The 21,624-nt window shown below is 27.8% G+C and overlaps 2 protein-coding genes across 3 annotated transcripts in view; one reads left to right on the top strand and one right to left on the bottom strand.

Annotated features, from left to right (window-relative positions):
• Positions 1-19,654, bottom strand: part of LOC122510585 (33 kDa inner dynein arm light chain, axonemal) — a 91,836-nt gene extending 72,182 nt beyond the window's left edge. For both annotated transcript variants that reach the window (XM_043625354.1, XM_043625355.1), the window contains exon 1: positions 19,407-19,654. In XM_043625354.1, coding sequence (XP_043481289.1) covers positions 19,407-19,514 — 108 coding nt within the window. In that variant the 5' untranslated portion in view covers positions 19,515-19,654. The remainder of the gene's footprint in view (positions 1-19,406) is intronic.
• LOC122510587 lies at positions 12,387-15,865 on the top strand. The gene is made up of 2 exons (XM_043625356.1): positions 12,387-13,006; positions 13,843-15,865. Exons 1-2 carry the CDS (start codon positions 12,651-12,653, stop codon positions 14,054-14,056), a joined length of 570 nt encoding a protein of 189 aa, XP_043481291.1. The 5' UTR covers positions 12,387-12,650; the 3' UTR covers positions 14,057-15,865.
• Positions 19,655-21,624: the final 1,970 nt, after the last annotated feature.

Genomic DNA, 21,624 nt, shown 5'->3' with positions numbered 1-21,624 from the left:
AGCAAACATCGTATTCGTAATCAGCGACCTTAACCCTTTAAAGCCCGAATTATTTCCACCGATTCGATTTCAACCACACTTGGTATATAATGGTTTTTGGGGTCGCTGATTACGAATCTGAAGTCAAAATTGCAAAATTCAAAATGGCGGATCCAATATGGCGGACGAAAAAATAAAAAATAATGGGATTTATACAAAACTTGTCACTCGGGGGTTTTTGGGGTCGCTGATTACGAATATGAAGTCGAAATTGCAAAATTTAAAATGGCGGATCCAATATGGCGGACAAAAAAATAAAAAATAATGTGATTTAAATGAAACTTGTCACTCGGGGGTTTTTTGGGTCGCTGATTGCGAATATGAAGTCAAAATTGCAAAATTCAAAATGGCGGATCCAAAATGGCGGACAAGAATTAAAAATTAAATAGGATTTACTTGAATATTGTTACCAGCTGACTATCATTTATTCTTTTTCATTCAAGTCATGCGCTCCAGGGTTGTCAATTGTTTTTATTGATTGGCCAGCTGATTATCATTTGTTCTTTTTCGTTTGAGTCAAGCGTTCCAGGTTTCCTTTCACAAATGGATTAAATTTCTTACTTTTATTAAACATAATTCGCCCTATTAAATCCACCATTATGATTCTTAACATTTTAACCTCAGAAACCCCAAAAACCCAAAGCATCAAATTTAATGTAAATCCCATTAATTTGTTATTTTTTTGTTTTTCATATTGTATCCGCCATTTTGAATTTTGCAATTTTGACTTCATATTCGTAATCAGCGACCCCAAAAACCCCCGAGTGACAAGTTTCATATATCTCCCATTATTTTTTATTTTTTTGTCCTCCATATTGGATCCGCCATTTTGAATTTTGCAATTTTGACTTCATATTCGTAATCAGCGACCCCAAAAACCCCCGAGTGACAAGTTTCATATATCTCCCATTATTTTTTATTTTTTTTTGTCCTCCATATTGGATCCGCCATTTTGAATTTTGCAATTTTGACTTCATATTCGTAATCAGCGACCCCAAAAACCCCCAAGTGACAAGTTTCATATAAATCCCATTAATTTTTATTTTTTCGTCCGCCATATTGGATCCGCCATTTTGAATTTTGCAATTTTAACTTCATATTCGTAATCAGCGACCCCAAAAACCCCCGAGTAACAAGTTTTAAAAGAATCTGATTAATTTTTTTAAATTTTTTCGTCCGTCATAGGAGAAAATGTATCTTGACACTTTTTTATTTATTATTATTTTAATTATTTATTATTATTTTTTTACTTTTGTTTTTTTTAATTATCTGCTGGAAGAGTTTTACTAGAGCTAAGAATTTAAAATTTTTAGTAATATGTATTAGTTTCAAAGTTATGATGACTTTAATGCATTTGTGGTACAGCGTATGTACCACTGGGCGTTAAAGGGTTAAAAACCACCGAGTGTTAAAATTAAGATTAATTGCATTAAGTAAAATTTTTTTTTATATTGGATCCGCCATTTTGACTTATTGGAAACTAAAATCGAATTCGTAATCAGCGTAATCAAAATTTAAAAATTCAAAATGGCGATCGAAAGATTTCAAAGTTTACGGATTTAAAATTTTTTCGTTGGCCATTTTGGAGCCGCTATTTTTAATTTTTTAATTTTGACTAAAGATTTGGATTTACAAACCTCAAAATCCACCAAATCAGCATTTTCAGCGACCCAAAAAACTTTAGATTATTGATTGATATTCATATTTCATTTATTACAGGGATTTCCCTTTTAGATGCCACTATAGCGGTCATACGCATTGGTGGCACAAATTATTTTTGCCTCTATAGACGTCATACACTGGGAAGGGGTTAAAGGTTAAAAAAATTATCAAACTCAAAAAAATGACATTTTTTTGTGTTTTTGAAATTATAACCGCCATAATTAATTTTTGGGTTAAAAGAAAATCTTTTTTTTACACTGAAATCGAAAAGAGCACACTCAATATAATAAAATATGATAAAATATGATCCTTTTTATTCAGAAAAGTATAGGTTTAAATTGCGCAAAGAATTTTCATTTTTCAGGCGTTATGAGTTAATCATTAACGTAATAAATAAACACTATAATTTAATTAAAATCTTTATTTTTTTAAATTATTATACCTAATATTATATTAACACTATAGTCAGGGAAATGTCAGGAAATTTTTTTCTTCGTGGAAATTAAGAAAATTTAGACAATCAATAAAAGCACCACAATTTTTAGTAAAAAAGTGCAAGTTATTTTGATTTTGATAATGCAAAAAGTAACTATAAACGAATCATTCAAAAATTGTTTTTGAATCATTTTTTAAGACATACCTAATTAAATTTTTGAAATATATCTATAATAAAAAACTTTTTGAATAGTTGAAATTTTGTTAAATTTAATTGAAAAATAATTAATTTATTTTAAGTATTTTGTTACAATTTTTGAAAATCAGTTTTTGAAGAATAAACAATCTTTAAAGGCAAAATTAAAAATAAAAATTAATGAAAATCGGCTTCTAATTTTTTAAATTTCAATATTTTCAGTGTTTTCAATTATATATATTTCCAAAAATCTAAATACATACAAAAATAATAATTCAGAATTATTTTTAACATTTTGAAAAAAAACATTTATATTTAAAATTTTTAATTGAAATTCATCAAAAAATTAATTAGTTTTTTTAAATTATACAGAAACTCTCTTAAAGAATTCAATTATTTTCGAAAAATTACGTTAAAATATTTTTAAAAACTACATAATTAGTTTGATTGTTTTATAATGATTATTTAAGATGCATTTTAAAAAATTAGATGGTATTTTTTATTAATTTGAAAGATTTGTTTATAAGTCGAAAAAAAGTCTCAATTTTTTTACTTTCTCTAAAAAAAATTTTTTTTATTGACATTTTCCTGACTTTACTGAAAAAGTTTTGTTTCCCTGACTATGATGTTAATATAACAATATAATAATTAAAAAAAATAAAAGGTTTAATTAAATTATAGTGTTTATTTTTTATTTTAATCGTTAATCATTTTCGTAATTTCGTGCTTTGAAATATGTTCAAAAATGAGCTTTATTACTTTTTAAAATGCAGGTGTAACATAAAAGAAAATACTAACGGAGAATGCAGAAAACATTATGCTCTTCTGTAAACCAAAGAAATAGGCGTTACTATCTTACCTATTCGTCTCTCTTTCCTTCCTACACTAAACTAAAAGGAGATACAATACCTTCCTCTCTTTCTCTTTATCATGCTTTCTCTCTCATACTGTGACAGACAGAATGAGTATGAAGATTAATATAGTTAATTGTTTAAATGTCAATGAAATAGAACTAAAGTCAATATATAGAAACACTTTGTAGTTTTTGTATAAACGCATTTATTGTTTTATAACGTAAAGTTCATTAAATTCAGTCCTTTTGAGATCACTTGAATACTTGAAAATGTCAGATATAGAATAAAGAGAAGTTCTAGTTAAGAAAAAACCCACTTTTATACAAAATTATCAAAAATACTTATTAAAATAAAAAGATATTACAGTACAAATTTTATCAGCGATGACCAAAGGTTCGCAAAGGACTGACTCTGAAGTAATAGGAGATAAAAGAGGGGAAGTGGAGAGTGGAACCAGGTTTCTAAGAAGAAGAGGGAAAGAGACAAGGCAAATTATTACAGAAAGGCGAATATGACGCACAGTTAGGTTTAAATGCAAAATTAATTTGACATTTTCGAATCTACTTCCTTTCCTTTTTCAACATTTTCCGCCCACCATGGCAACATCGTTGACAAAATGATTTTGAGTTGTCTGGATTTGATTTGGAGAGTCCTTTTGAGAAAGTCCTGGCAAAATTGCTAATTTAGAGATAGGTCGTTTCAATATAGATGAGCAGTACGTAAAGTAACCACACGAGTTAGACCATCATTTCCAGGATGAAGAGTGATTATTCTAGCTAGAGGCCACTTGTTGGGTGGTAATCGTTCATCAGTTATAAGTACTAATGATCCTTCTTTTAGAGAGTTCAAGGGATGATGCCATTTGGAGAAGGATAAAAATCGTTGAAGGCATTCAGTGGACCATCTTGTCAAAAAATGTTGTACTCGCTGTTGTAGAAATTGCGATCTAGCAAGACGAGAAATGGAGAGATGCTCAAGAGATGGTTCTGGAATTGAGTTGAGTGGTTCTCCAATGAGAAAGTGTCCAAGGGTGAGAGCTGTGAGGTCTTCAGGGTCATCCGAAAGTGCTGAGAGAGAACGTGTGTTTAGAATAGATTCAATTTGGATTAGTAGAGTAGTAAGTTTTTCAAAAGTAAGTGGATTGACTGCTATGGTTCTTCTTAAGTGGAATTTTACTGACTTCACAGCTGCCTCTCACTTTCCTCCAAAGTGAGGAGCAGCAGGTGGAATGAAGCTGCAATGTGTGCCATCCTTGAGAAAAAGTTCAGTCAAAGTGCGATGTTCCTTAGAGGCTGAATTAAACAAGTCTCGAAGAGTTGATTCTGCTCCATGGAATGTGGTTGCACAGTCACTATAGAGGGTGTATATTAGGGTGTGCCAAAAAAATTAAAACTTTTTTTTTATTGGGTCTCATCTCCTAAAAATCTTTCAATTTGTGTAAAAATAAGAACACAATATTTGGAAATGAAAAATTTTAATATTAACCCGTGGTTCAGACCCTTTGAACCATAAAAACGCTAAAAATTTAGTGTTTTTTCATTTTTAACATAAATATAAATGTCAAAATAGAATGAATAGGGTGTCATTGTAAAGAAAATAAAATTACCTTTCGATCCATATGTCACAGTATAAGATTCAATGAAAATTAAGAATGTTACAGTCGTTTAAAGATCAAATTTTATAAAAAAAATTTATGATTTTTAGACACTTAAGTAACTTGTACTTTTTTCACATTAAGCAGTAAAAAATATTTAGATTTTAATTTTTTTATTGAGAGTCTGTAACATTACAAAAATCCATAATTCGCTCGACTTTTATAAAGTTCTCCGCCATTTTGAAATTTGAAAAACTGACATTGGACTCTAAATCAGCGACTTTAGTATTTCTTGATCACTGATTTTAGTAATTTTAGTGGTTATGTCTAAATTTATTGTTTCAATTTTTGCTGCAAATGTTGAAGGAATAATTAAAATGAAAAGAATAGTTTCGTTCACTAAATCTAGTGTATAATTGTCATTTTCAATCAAATCGAGGTCCACAAGGGCTAAAAATTTTCGTAATGTTACAGACTCTCAATAAAAAAAATAAAATCTAAATATTTTTTACTGTTTAATGTAAAAAAAGTACAAGTTACTTAAGTGTCTAAGAAATAAAAATCATCAAAATTTTCATAAAATTTGATCTTTAATCGACTGTAACACTCTTAATTTTTATTAAATCTTATACTATGACATATCGATCGAAAGATAATTTAATTATCTTTACAATGACATCCTATTCATTATATTTCGACATTTATATTTATGTTAAAAATGAAAAAACACAAAAATTTTAGCGTTGTTTTGGTTCAAAGGCTCTGAACCACGGGTTAATATTAAAATTTTTCATTTCCAAATATTGTGTTCTTATTTTTACACAAATTGAAAGATTTTTAGGAGATGAGACCCAATAAAAAAAAAGTTTTTATTTTTTTGGGACACCCTAGTGTATATATGCCTCTTCTACCAACTAATCTTCGATATGCAGCAATGAATTTTTCGGTAGAATAGTAAGTCACTGCTTCGAGATGAACCGCTAAGGTGGAAAAGCAAACGAATATAGCTAACCAACCCTTATATCATATATAATGTTATATGTCTTAGCTCATCTACCAGACCAAGATTTTATAGTAACAGGACCAGCATAGCCCACGCCCGTGTAAAGAAAAGGCCTTGACGGTGTTACTCTGGGAGAAGGAGTTGTCCCATGAGCTGTTAAGCTCTAATGCTTCGATGACGTGAGCATATTATGCATTTTAGTATGTGAGATCGAACTGGAGCACGACCTCCCACTATACAGAAGTTTTGACGTAGAAATGAAGTTGTAGCATGTGTTATGTAATAGGGGAGAATTGGGGTAAACCCGCTCACTACCGATATGACGCTATGAACTCAACTTAAGATGGAGATATCGGTACTGTGAATAGTACTTAACATTCAACTTATATTAACGAACTTTCGTTTAGTTTCATGAATTCAACATAGGATAGAAATGGCTGTATGCTCTGCAATAGGCCACTAAAAAAGAAAGAAAAAGAAGAATTCAACATAGAATCAGAGGCGATTAAATGTTTTTAGAGGTGTCTGAAAAAAAACGTTTTTTGGATTTTTAAGTTTTTGGATAATTATTTTTTGTCTTAGTTTATCTTAGTTTATCTCTAATGATATAATTTCTATTCTACACATTATAAAGTATCGTTTAAGCAAGAAAAAAAATTCGATTTTTTTTCGGGTCAAAGGTGTCACTCCCCCTTAACCATCATTTCGTCGATAGAAACAGCTGTAGAATAAAACCCGAATTTCATAATGTTTTTTCTGAATATATTCAGTATTGGACGCACTCGCCAAACTTTATCTGAATTATAACTATCGCTCTCGTTTATTTTATGGAATTTAATTTTCGACTTAATTAGTTCAAATCTGTTCCTACTCATAGCTGCTGCGACAGGTTCACCTCTTAAAAATGGATCTAATGACCAATAATCTTTTTGAGATTGTCTTTTGTTAAAGTTACTAAAGATTATAATACCCAAAAATGCGTTAAATTCATCAAGTCTTTTAAAAAGAAATACTCAAAAATTTCCTTAGGAGAACTTTCTAAAATCATTTTCTTATCTTTTTCTTTCAATAATATTTCATTTCCAAGAGATTCCTTACATACTTTTTCCCTAGTTACCCAACAAAATGCATGATCTTCTTCTAATTTTTTTGAGATTTGTTATAACGCTTTGATTTTTGAGCATATGACTCATTTGGAAAAAATGAATCATTTTCAACGTCGCTTGACGATACATAAATATATGCATTTATATATATAAATATATATATATATAAATTGTTGCATTTTTTTTCTTTATAAAATCTGTCGAAAAATAATAAATATTTAAAATAAAAATTTAAAAGCACTCTAATGGAACACTACACCCACATCGAAACATTACTTAAGTATAGGTGACTAACAATGGTGTTCCTAATAAATTTTACGACTCACACAAAGAAGTAAATAATTTCATCTTAATCCGTCGAATATAAATAATTTTGGTGGACATATTAGATCTTTTAGATACTTTTTCGGATAAATATGTCGACTTTTCAAATTTTTGGTCACCACTCTGAATTTTGAAATTGTGACATCAAATTCGTAATCAGCGACCACAAAAACCCCCGAGTAAACATTTTCAGAAAAGTCCACCGACTTTCAAAATTTTTCGGTCGCCATGTTGAATCCGCCATTTTAAATTTTGAATTTCTGATATAAAATTCGTAATCAGCGACCCTAATAACCCCCGAGTAAGCAATTTTAACTAAATTGGACAAACTTTAGAAACTTGACACATTTAAATTACTTTATTATGATTTTTTGAAATCTTTGACGCCATTTTGAAAAAAATAAAAGAGGGGAGGAAAGAGGAGAGATTTTTTTTTGAAGTTTAACTATCGAGTGCACGATTTATATGCTTGGTGGATGGCAAAAAAATATTTCGCTTTCGAAATATATATAAATTTAAGTAAAGATGTAAAAGGTTCTTTTTGTTGAGAATCCACATTTATTTTCTAATTAAAATGTTAAGCTTTTCGTCCATCGACGACAGACCTCTTCAGACATACTTTAGAAAACTGCAAATTTACAAAATATAACATGACAGAATGAGAAAGAACAAAAATGTAAAAAGTTATCATATTACAGTATAGTAACTATGCTATATAATTTTCGGTATAATTTTCGGTCATTTTTATGACTTGTTTTTGTTTTATAAATAAATATTTATAATGATATGTGAGGTGAGAAATTCCACGTGGTAAGTTAAGGTTATATAGCATAGTTACTATACTGTAATATAATAACTTTTTACATTTTTGTTCTTTTTCATTCTGTCATGTTATATTTTGTAAATTTGCAGTTTTCTAAAGTATGTATGAAGAGGTCTGTCGTCGATGGACGAAAAGCTTAACATTTTAATTTGAAAATAAATGTGGATTCTCAACAAAAACAACCTTTTACATCTTTACTTAAATTAAAAAATCCAAAAAACAAATTTTACATCTTTACTATATTAGGGTGGTCCAAAAAAAGTAAAATCGGAATTTCAATGCTCTCACCCCCTAGGATTGTTCTATATGGAGAAAAAAAATACCCCTATTTTTTGAAAATAAAAAAATATTTAGAGGTCGCTCAAAGCGCTCAAAGTTTTCCATGTAAAATGCATGGGGAAAAACACTTTTTCGTAGAATTGGTATAGAATCCTTGAAAATTAATATTTTTCATTCAGCAAACTCTGTTTCTCTTCAGAAGACTTCAAAGAATAGTGCTAAATTGTTTATTTAATCATTTTTTAAAATTAACTAATTTTTATAGTGCCCCAAAAAAACCCTATAAATTTTAAAATTTATATAAAAATCGTTAAAAAAATACTTTTTACTATTTTTATTAAAGTTTTTTCCTAAATTATGAACAAATAACACAAATATTGATTTTTAAACATTATTCCATGTAATTTCTAATTTGTTTAATCAAATTATTATTATTGTTTATTTACAACTTTTTATCTAATTGAGCTAAAGAGTTCCGATTTTTTTTTCAATTTTGCATCTTTTCAGGCCGAATGTAACCAGTCACTATTAAAGAATATTAATTTTACCAATTGTTTAAACAAATTACTATTGTTTAACTTCCACTTTTTATCAAAATGAGCTACAGAGTTGCAACGTTTTCTTAATTGTACATATTATTTTTTTGTGAGGTAATATTTAATGTAAGACTTAATTATCGAGTAAAAATTGTGAACAATAAATTTATTATTATAAAAATGTTAAGTACAAAAAATTTTATTTACATCATTGAAATTACTACTGCGATAGCTTCAAATTTAAAATAACAATTTGTTTAAGCAACTGGTAAAATTGTAATCCTTAGATTGTTGATAGTCACTAGTTACATTTGGCTTGGAGCACTATTCTTTAAAGTCTTCTGAAGAGAAACAGAGTTTGCTAAATAAAAAATATTGATTTTCAAGCATTTTATACCAATTCTACGAAAAAGTGTTTTTTCCCCATGCATTTTACATGGAAAACTTTGAGCGCTTTGAGCGACCTCTAAATATTTTTTTATTTTCAAAAAAATAGGGGTATTTTTTTCTCCATATAGAAGAATCCTAGGGGGTGAGAGCATTAAAATTCTGATTTTATTTTTTTCTCATGTATTTTTGGACCACCCTATTACTATATATAAATTTATTCAAAAACCATTAAAAAATCGTGTCTTTTTGCCAATAAACATTAATAAACATTATTTAACAATTTTTAAAACTATTTTTAATAGCATATTCAGAAAGAGGACACTTAAATACGTTAGACACGGGGTTTGCTGAAGAAATAGGGCATTTATTCTATAAAATATCATTGCATAAAGTCATAGTTTATTAATAATAAAGCATACTTAAGACGGGAATAAGACGAATTTTAATATTTAAAAAATAAAACTGTTTCGTCTTGAAAAGATAAAGTGAGCGGATTTACCCTGGAAAATTGTAGTTTCGAAATTTGATATATGTGTGTTAAAAAATTTCATTAAGTAAAACTAAAAAAGATAAATCAAAAACTGTTTTTTATTTTTTAGTAGAAATCATAAGCTTTCAAATGATATAAATTAACTTGGAGTTAGAGAATAATTTCCTAGATTTTAAACGATCTGAAAAAAGTGAGCGGGTTTACCCCAGTCTCCTCTACTGGTCAAACCAAGTGTTTTTTTCCAATGTTCTTTCTAATAATATATATTTTTATTAACTAAAATTTTTGTTACATAAAAGGGAACATATGCTACCTTCTTATCAAGATATTTATATTGAATTTAAAGCTTGATTTTTATTTTATTATTATTAATTAGTAGGTATTTAGTATTAATATAAAAACTTACATAGGTAAGAAAGTATATTTTGTTAAGTAATAATATTGTATTTTTAGTGCACATTTATTTCGTTTTTTATTCGCACATAAAACTTATATTTATTATTTGTAAATAAATTATGTGCACCTAATTCTAACATTGTATGAAATTCTTAATACAATTATTACTTTTTCAAACATAAATTCGACTTTCTATTTCTTTTGGAAAGCAAATCAATTTGACTGCCACTTTCAAAACTTTATTTCTTGAGAAAAATTACTTTTTAGTCAATTTTGAATCTGGTTCGCGATATTTTCTCATAATTTTCGAGGAAAAATACACCTTTTTACGAAGTTTCAGAAAAATTCTTTTAAAAGGCTGAAATTCGCAAAAATTGATACATCATTTTTTACAAAAATCTTTAAAAAATACCTTCATAATCAAATCTAATGATGTTCTGTATGTTTTTTTAGATTATACTTTGACACAAAACTAAAAAAATTGGCTATAAACTCACGATTATTGATATTAGAACATTTTTATGGACATTTTTATCGAACTAAACTTGTTTATTAAATAGATGTAATAATTGAAATGTAAAAATTGAAAACATAAATAAATATCAATGTAAACTTAATAAAATATTAAACATTATTCTATCCAGCAGATAAATTAAAAATTTTTTACGAGCGACGCGTCGTTACCATTCTCTGTATTATCTCGCAACGTGCGCTGTTATTCAAAAACGTGTTCCTAAAATTAAGAGTTTAAAAAAAAGACTGTGCAACTTAAATAATTATAACTTGAATAAAATACTTTTCTTTATAATTGAAGTGTATTATTCATTTGTGCGACGACCTAAATTACGAAAGTAATCCAACAGGTTATGGAAGCCCAGTGAATCGAGAAAACATCGTCCACGTTTCCACCACGCGAAAAAATTAATTAAAAGAAGAGAAAAAGGCGAGAAAATGTCACAAAGTGGAAAAGAAAATTTGAAGGAAGAAGCCAGGCCTGGTGAGTAAAAATATAATACACATTGAATATAATTTTCAAAATCACCTGCACGTGTTTGCAAAAATGTTCAAAAGAATAAATTTAAAGTCGAGTTTGAAAGAGTGGAAAGAACATTAAAATAATAAAAATTAAAATAGATAAAACAAAATAATACAGAAAAATATAAAATTCCAAAGAAACTTGAATCCCTTCCCCATATGCCTCAAACTAATAAAAATAATCTTTCAGTCATGTCGAGATTAGACAGTCAAGAAAACAAATTTGACAAAATAGTCGAAATTGTTTACAATTTCTGCTCTGTTTCTATCAAATCTGCTCAACAAATTGTAAAAATTTAAACTTTAAAGATTCTAGTGATAAAAATAACACTAATGAAAATAAACTCAACGAAGTAGTAAAATTTGAGATAATAAATAAAGGGGGGATAACTTTTAAGGGGAGACCCTACCTTAATTTTGACGCCTTTGAAATAAAATTATTAAACGAGGTAATATTTTTTTTCTTGCATCATTTTTAACCTGAAAACATATAAGATGGTCAAAAATATTTAATTTTAATTTTTGAAGAGGTTAGAATTTTTTTCTTCTGACCTATTGCATATTATTGCAAATCCATGCGAGAAGTTGTTTAGAATGGTAAAATATGCATGGAAAAAAAACTTCGTGAAAAAATATTAAAAACTTTAAGAGAAGATCGATATTTAATATTCAAATCTTTAAATTTTGCCGAAATTTCGGAAGTCCTAAACCTTTATTTTTTTACAATTTGATGCTCTGAGTCGAAAAAACATCGTTAAAATTGACATTTACCTCATTTTCATGGTAAAAACTATAAAAATCATGGCTTTTTGCATTTATTTCGGTATATATAAAGTATATCATAAAAGCTTTGGACTATGATTTTTATGGAATTTACTACGTAAATGAGCTAAATATAAATTTTAACAATGTTTTTTTAATAATAGCATCAAATTACGTAAATATACACAATTTGGAAAAAAATTAAAGATTTACGGCTTTCGAAATTTTGGTAAAATTTAAAGATTTGAATATTAAAAATCGATATTCTCTTACAGTTTTTAATATTTTTTAACGAAAATTTTTTTTCATGCATATTATTATTATTATTATTATTATTTCACATCAGAATTAAGATCTTGTGATTTATTACACGTCAAAGATGAGAAATTTATTTCTAGGCGAGATAGATGAGAAAATACTCAATGAACAAAAAATCAAAGTTAGGGACATACTAATTAACCACCTTGACAGTAATTATCACGCGAAAGTTTTAAATTTTCAAGATCCAAAAGAAATACTTAAAAAAATTATCAGAAATTAGAAGATGTGAAACTAACTTAAATTTTCATACAGTGCGTAAACAATTGTATAACATGAAATATATTTTTGAAAAAACCACGGCGGGAGATAGAAAAATTCGAAGACACGATCAGAAATTATAAAAACTCTCAAAATTCGGTTCCTTTCTCTGAAGATGAGAAAAGAGATGCGTTCTTTAATGCCATAATGGTGTCAGTACCTTCTGTACAAACAATAGAATTTGTCTCTCGAAACACTAAAAACAAAGGTATCACTTATGAAGAATTAAAACTTTTACTTATGCAGGATGAGGCGACACGGTGTGAAAAAGAAGAGGAAAAAGAAATACGAGCAGTAAATATGGTAACAGGCGAGGTCAACAAGAGATGCTACGAATGTCAGGACTACGGTCATATAGGTGCGTACTGTCCCAAGAAAGGAAAGGGAAAGATGTGTTACCGATGTAACAAATTCGGAAATCATATTGCCAATAATTGTCCAACAACGAACAATCAACCTGAACATTCATACAGAGGAAGAGGCTATGGAAGAGGAGATCCAAGGTACAAAAATTAAAATATAAATTCATTTAATCAGGCGCGAGGTTTTAAAAGAAAGTCACAATTAGCTTATCCTAATTATGGTAAAAGGGGAAGGAGTAATGGAAATAGAGGTGGGTTTAAAAATAATTTCTAAATAGATCAAAATAAAATTTATCAACGGAATAACGGTAAAAATTCTAAACAAAACAAACAAACGAAACAACAGGATAAAAATAAAAGGGGTAAGCAACAAAATTCTTTTGAAAATAATAGAACATTTTATATTAATACACAAGACGAGAAGGTTAATGAAAATATCAAAATCAAATGTTTAGCAGATTCGGAAGCGACAGACCATTTAACTAATTCTAAAATAATATTCAAAACTTTTAATAAATTAGAAACTGGTGTAATTAAATGTGCAAACAAAAATAAATCTGCGGATTTAAAAATGGAGGGAGTGGGTAAAATCGAAATAAAATTAAATAATGGCGAGACACTTAAAATCGGCAAAGTTCTGTTTGCTGAAGCATTAAAAGAAAATTTACTTTCATTGCGAAAATTTGCCGAAATGGGTTTAGGAATATATTTAGATGACGAGAAAGTAGACATAATAGATCCCATTTCAAATGAAAAATTATTAACAGGCGTTTATAAAAGACCATTTTGGGAAATAGAATTAAAAATAAAAGGTATTTCAAATAATGATGAGAATTTTGATAAAATTATAAGTAAAGATATTTTTGTAAATTTAGCTAAAGGGGAGGATAAAATTCATAGGTATTTGACAAGAAGTGTAGTAAATAAAAAAAACTAGTAGAATCAATTAAAAATAATAATCTTATTATTTTAAACAGAGAAACAAACGAAGAAATAATTGAAAAATCACCTGAAGAAAATTTAAACAATTCTGTAACTAAAGACGAGGAAAATAAAACTAACAAAGCTCCATATGAACAGTCAAATTTTGATGTTACCATTTGGGATAGAAAACTTCACGATATTGACGAATTATCTATCATTGAATTACCTGAAGAGGAGAGTCTTTTATTAAATAATAAAAATGAATAAAATAATAAAGCACTTATATGGCACAGTCGATTTGGCCATGCGTCAATTGAATACTTAAAATCATTACAAAAGAAATTCCCAGAAAATAAAGAATTAAATTCAGTAGTTTTTGATAAGAAAATAACAAAATGTGAGGTGTGTTTAATTGCAAAAATGAACAAATTACCATTTTTATCAACGCAAAATCGAGCAACTGCTCCTCTTCAAATCATTCATTCAGACATAATGGGTCCTATCTCACCGGCAACATTTCCAAAAGGATATCGATTTATATCGGTATTTATTTATTTATTTATTTATTTATTTATTTTTGCGATTAACAATTACATATCCCATAAAAACGAAGAGTGAAACAGGTCAATGTTTAAAATATTTTGTAAGAAGCGCGCGAAATTTATAAAGGCGAGATGCAAAGGTGTGTTATTTAAGAACTGACCAAGGCACAGAGTATACAGGAGGATATACCTTAGAAATTCTACGTGAATTAGGTGCGGAATTACAAATAGCATGTCCTGATACACCAGAACCTAACGGTGTATAAGAAAGATTCAATCAGACCATACAAAAGAAGGTGCGTTGTTATATGTATGATTCAAGATTACCGGAAAATCTATGGGATTTAGCCTTATCTGCTGCCATTTATGCGTATAATCGTTCCCCACATAAATTAAATAACATGATAATTCCTCTAGAAAAATTCAATCCTAATCACAATTTTGATATAAGTCAAATTAAAAGATTCGAGTGTGTTGCATATATCAAAGTTCAAAGACGAGTAGGACCAAAGTTTCCAGCAGAGGGTAGACGAGTAGTATTAGTTGGGTATACACCGACAGGTTATCAATTGCTAAAACCAGAAGATGGGAAATTTTATGATAGTCGACACGTGAGATTCAATGAAAAGTTAGTATATGGTGATAAATATAAAAAAAAGATATTAACAATATTCCCTAAATTGAAAATGAAATAGACAAAAGTAATTGGTTTAATAAATTTGATAATAAACAAAATGAAAGACGAGAATTAACAAAAACGGAGAGAGAGATTAAACGTAAAAGAAGAAGACCAACAAAAAATAAACCACAAATCAATGAACAAATAAAAGTAAACACGAATATTAACATTATCGAAAAGGAGTCTTCACCCATAATTAAAGAAAATGAAATCGAATTAAATGAAGAAACGTGCAATACCCTTTTAGCGATAATTAATTCAGACCCAATAAATTTTGAAGAAGCGATGAATTTACCAGACAAAAACAATTGGCAAAAAGCTATTGATGAGGAATTAATGTCATTAAAAAATATGAAAGTCTGGAAAATAATAACAAAACCAAGCAAAACTAGAGACGGTAAAAAGATTACAGTAATTGATTCAAAATGGTTATTTGAAAGAAAAATCGATATTAATGGATGCGATAAATTTAAGGCGAGATTAGTTATAAGAGGCTTTAAAGACAAAAACAAGTATAAATTAAGTGATACTTACGCACCAGTATCAAGATTACCGTTAGTTCGAGCCGTATTAGCAATAATCAATAAATCAATAAATATAATCTAAAGGCATGTCAATTTGACGTGAAAACCGCCTTCTTGAATGGTGAGGTTGAAGAAGAGATATATATGGAAATACCACGAGGAACTAACAGAACACAGCAAAGAGGAACGAAAAGAAAAGGTGTGCAAATTAGAACGAGCAATTTATAGATTACGTATAAGTTCAAAAAGGTGGAATGACAAATTCACTAAAGCAGCATTAAGCGTAGGATTAGAAAATTCAGACATATAACCATGTTTATTTTTATGGAAAGAAAAAGAAAAATTATTAATTCTTGTTGTTTATGTAGATGACATAATAATGTCGAGTAATGATGACAAAAAATTGGAAGAAGTTAAAAGCAAATTAAGTAAAGAATTCGAATTAGTCAGTTTAGGTGAACCTAAAAAATTTCTCAGCATTCAAATTAATCGAGACAAAAAGAATAAAATTATCGAATTACATCAAGAAAAACTCATAACTAAAATGTTAAAGAAATTTGGTTTTAATGAATTACACCCTCAAAGAACACCTATGAATACTCTTCAAGTAAATAATAGAGAAAGAAAGATGAGAGAAGAAGAAGACAATGATGAGTCATTACTAAATACAGAAACAAAACAAAATTATCCATATAGACAAGCCGTAGGAAGCTTATTATATCTGGCAGGTGCGACGAGACCAGACATCACTTATGCAGTTAATGTATTAAGTAGACACCAAGTGAATCCTACAGAAAATGACTGGAAAATGGTGAAGAGAATATTCAGCTATTTAAATGGTACAAAAGGGTTGAGTTTAAAATACAAAGGTGAGGGTGAGGGATTAGAAGCGTATTCTGATGCAAGCTTCGCAGGTTGTAAAAACTCTTTAACCACAAGTGGTTATTTAATTAAATTATTTGGAGACACAATTACATGGCGAACTCACAAACAAAATTATGTTTCGTTGTCGACCTGTCAAGCAGAATACGTTTCAATGAGTGAAGCTAGTCAAGAATTAATAGCAATGTATAATTCATTAAAATTAATTTTAACTGAACCTCTGCTTCCTATGACTTTATGGTGTGACAATAAGGAGGCGAGTGTCAGTGTTGAAACAAGCGGTGGGAATAAATTAAGACACATGACTGAAGTCAAGGAACATCATGTTAAGGAATGAGTTAAGAGAAAACTTGTTACTATAAAATGGATAAGGTCTAAAGAACAATTAGTTGATGAGTTTACAAAACGTTTGTCCTTTGATCTACACAAGAACTTAGTTAATAAAATCATGAATTCAAATGTCTAATGCTTATGTTTATTTTCAGATACTAATTAAATTATGATGAGGCACCCAAGGAACAAAATCACTATATCAAAAGGAAAAGTTTATTTTATCTATTATTGTTAATAAGATTGAAATTTAGTTTAAAATATAAGGACGAACGGGAGGGAGTGACAGATTTCAAATACGCCCGCCTTTATATTGTTAGTTACGTTTAGCGCCACTAGGCTGCTCTGGTACTTTTACGAACAACGCGTCGTTACCATTCTCTGTATTATCTCGCAACGTGCACTGTGATTTAAAATCGTGTTCCTAAAATTAAGAGTTTAAAAAAAAGACTGTGTAACTTAAATAATTATAACTTGAATAAAATAGTTTTCTTTATAATTGAAATGTATTATTTATTTGTGCGACGACCCAGATTACGAAAGTAATCTAACAGGTAATTACTTATTTATTTTTTATGTAGTTAACTCAAACGATTTTAATTAACAAATTCCTCATATTGTTAATTTGTACAACAAAGTAATCATTTCTTACACAAAATCATTTTAATATAACCAACTTACATTTAAAAGTACGTAGTAGAATAAAAATATAACAATTCAATAATCGATTATTTAAACAATCTTAATTAAAAAATGCTAAAAAATGTTAATTTCAATATTTAACCAATTCATTAAGTCCCATGAAGAAACCAGTCATTGCATTAAAAAATTATTTAACAGTTGGATTCATAGGCAAATTAAAAAAATATGTTTTTTTATTTTAATTTTCAATTTTTTAACAATAATTGTTGAAACAAATTTATAACAAGTTTTAATTTTTAGAAACTGTTGATGCCAATCGATTCTGTACAAAAAATTAAGAAATTTTTAAATGGGTAACTTTTTTGTGCAAGTCGTATTTTGTTCATAAAATTGTTTTCAACAAATTATGCTGAGTAAATGGTGTTTCATCCCAAGGATAAAAAATTAATTTGAAGTAAAATTAACAATTGGATCCATAGGCAAATTTGTTAAAATGATATACCTGTTTTTTATATTTAATTTTTAATTGCTTTTGCATGGGATGAAATAAACTTCATCCACCATAATTTGTTCATAATAATTTTATGAAAATATACGACTTAGACAAAAAAATGACCCATACAAAAATTCCTTATTTTTTTACACAGAATTGATTGGAGTCAACAGTTTTTAAACATAGTTAAATGTTTATTATTTTGTTTAAATAATTATCGTTAACCAATTGAAATCAAGAAACGGGTATATTTTTTGTCTACGAATCCAATTATTAATTTAACTTAAAATCCATTTATTTATGCCTTTGATGAAATATCCTTAACCAGCATAATTTGTTTATAATAAAAAAACAAGTATATCCTTTCTTTCAATATGCCTATGAATCCAGTTGTTTGTTAATTTTAATCCTGTAAGATAATCAATTCTATTACATATTTATTTGTTTATTAAAAGTGCTTAATTAATTATTAAATTAATTAACAAATAATTTTTTTCATTATCTTAATTCCAGGTATCATAAAATATTTGTTTCTTTCATAAATATAACTTTTAAATTAAAAAATGTAACAACTCTTAAATAATAAAGTTTTTAGTCTTTAAATTGTTTATAACAAATGTAAATTTTTTTAAGGGCTCAAGTGGATAATGTTTTAAATTAATTTATTTTTATAAGTGATGATTGCAAATATTATATTACAAAAGAGTACTATTTTTATGAATAAATGTCTTTTTCAATATTTACAAATAAATCAAACAACATGAAGTTTTTTAAATCCGGGCGAATTTCGACTTTTAGTAAAATATTACGTAAGAATGGCTTTGCCCCCCTCCTCCCGATGTTAGGTCATGTAGAGATTTCCAATCCTCCCCTCGAGACCCTCACGTAATTAATAAATAGCCTCTAAGTTTAAAAACTACTACAAAAACTAATTATACATAATTGAAATTGAAAATTTATCATCGAAACATTATTCTACATATTGTTATTAGTACATTAAATTTAAAAGAAATTATTTGATAATTATTAAATAATAAATTTAATTACTTTGCTGTAACAACAAAATTTAAATCGGTGCTTGTAATAAAAACTCAAAGGTTATGCAGGAAGCTGTTAGATGTGGTTAAAAATATTTACCTAAATAAAGGATAATTTTTTCAAATACGATTATTATGCATTATAAATAATAATTATTAATTACAATATAATTAATTAAATATATAAATTATTTAAAAACATTTTTGATAATAGAAACAAAGGATTTATTTTAAAATTTACGTAAGGGAGTAATACAGTTGCTAACCTTACTTTGAGTAAAATAAACAAATTTCTGTACTTCATAACACGATTTCTTAAGATAAAATGAAAAACAATAACGTCTGGATTTTATAAAAAATATGTATGAACAAAACCATAAAGCTTATGTCTACTGAACGAAGTATAAAAATTAAAAAATATATATAAACTATTGTAGTTGTTTAAATAGTATTTGAAACCAAAATCAAGAAGTATATTTTTATGTTACCTTTTCTGCTTTTGTTGAAATTAAAACTGGGTTATCGTATTTGACAAGAGATTCCATTATTTGTTTATTCAGATTGAAATTTAGTAATAAAAGGTTATCATAAAACATAAATTAAATAGAAATATCAGTCATCTATTTCTCTCCATAAACCAAGTGCTATTATTATGACTTCACTCTGATTACTATGGCAATATTGATATAATAAACAGAAGAACAATACATACAGAAAAGCAATTTTCATTATTTTCAAATAATATAAACTGACAATGACTTGCAGTCTTTCTGCACACTTACGTTACTTTTACAAAAGTACACTTATAAAATACATAAGTATAATAGAAGTTTACTTTAATTTTTTAAATACCCTAGCGCATCCGTCGATAGCTTCGCGGTCGACTGCGTTGGTTCTGTTTTTCGATGTCAGATTTCTTTAAAAATTGTAACTACATGTAATTTTACTTCTTTGTTATTTTTCCCTCTAAAATAATTAATGCTTTTCTTAATTACATAAATAATTTTTCAATTTCTGTTTATTTCTTTACATGAGTTTAATAATAATAATTTTTATTTAATACTAAACATAAATAATATTTAAAAACACATTTCATTTAATTATTTTCTTTAAATTCTACTAAATTAAATAGTGGACAGTAAAACTGAACACTTATATTTAATAATAGAAAATAAATTTTATTAAACCTGGCACAGTTAAATTATACAACGTTGAACTTAACATACATTTATTTAATAATTGGAAACATTTTTTTAATAATACATAATTATTCAATTACGTGGTTCAAATGTTCTACAAATACTAAATTCAAATTATCTACTCGCCAATGAGAATCTTTCTCTGTTAGATGCAAATTATTTGAATGTTCCCAGGTTAAGTTTAATAAACATGGGAGACTGCTCTATCTGATAAAAAGCCTCTTTAAAAATATTATAAAACACTTATAAACCTTCTAGGAACAAAATGGAAGATGAACTAGGTATTATACTATTTTTCTAATATGTTTTTGTAGCAATGAGGAATTTACAAGGTTGTAATGTGTTCTTAATAGGCTGTAAAGATAATTATTCAGAAGATTCCTAATGTTTTCTACAGAGTTTCCAATTCAATTTCTAATTTTTGTTTTCAATCAAATTTGTATTATGACGTAATATATTTAAGCAAATATAGTTTCGGAAAATTGCTTTCTAATAATGTTAAGAAGTAATGCAAAGCAATGTTTCAATGAAAATATTATTTGCAAACTCCCGTGTGGAAAAATATTGTGGCAGTCTAGGGTCCAATGATTTTCCGATTATTAATAATTTATTACTGTCTAAAAAAGTCTATAGTCTACATATTTTGACGAAGTCCAGCGAAGTTTTTAAAAACACTAGAAAATTAATTTTTAAGAATCCTGAGGAAAAACATTTTTGAATTTCGAATTTTAATGATAATATCAAATAAATTTTCACATTACTAGTTTTCCTTCTCATTTCTTAGAAAAAAATTTGTTTATGTCCAAAATCATTATTCAATCTAATGAGTATATTCATATGTATCTGAAAGATACAAAAATATATTTTGACTAAAAACAATTGAGGCCTTGGATCCAATAACTCGCCCGACGCTCGAAGGCACGCGCTAATACCAGTCGGGTAGCAGTAAGTGGCCCAGAGGCGCTCACTGCTCACTGACTGGCAGTTGCGCGTTCCTCCGAGCGTCGGGCGAGTTATTGGATCCAAGGCCTCAATTTGTTCACAATGTAAAACAAGTTTTAATTTAAATTAACTTAACTTAATTATGTCACCCATCGAAGAAATCTACCTTATAATTATTAAAAACTGACTACACTTATTGCCCAAAATTCCCAGAAATTTTTAATTTTTCTTAATTGAAAAATCGAAAAAGTAAAAATCCACCTGTCCTAACGTTTTTGCCTAACTCAAAATTAAACTTTTTTTCTCGATTTCCATAAATGATTTTATTATATTTTAGTAAATCCACTTTTTAATATTATTTCCTTATTAAATTTTTAAAATTTTTTAATTACTTTTACACTGAAAAAATTCTTACCTGATAAAAAATTGTTACCAACTCCAATTGGAGTTGTTTAGTTTACCAGTTTTTTAAAATTTGTCGAAAACTACAGAAATATACAATGTGGAATATTTGCAGAACTTCCGTACGGAAATTCTTTACGGTATTCCGTACGGAATTTTCGTA

The sequence above is a fragment of the Leptopilina heterotoma genome, unplaced genomic scaffold (assembly GCF_015476425.1).
Source record: "Leptopilina heterotoma isolate Lh14 unplaced genomic scaffold, ASM1547642v1 Lhet_707, whole genome shotgun sequence".
Taxonomy (NCBI): Eukaryota; Metazoa; Arthropoda; class Insecta; order Hymenoptera; family Figitidae; genus Leptopilina; species Leptopilina heterotoma.
The sequence above is the reverse complement of the archived record's forward strand: the minus strand, read 5'-3'. Positions and strand labels throughout refer to the sequence as shown.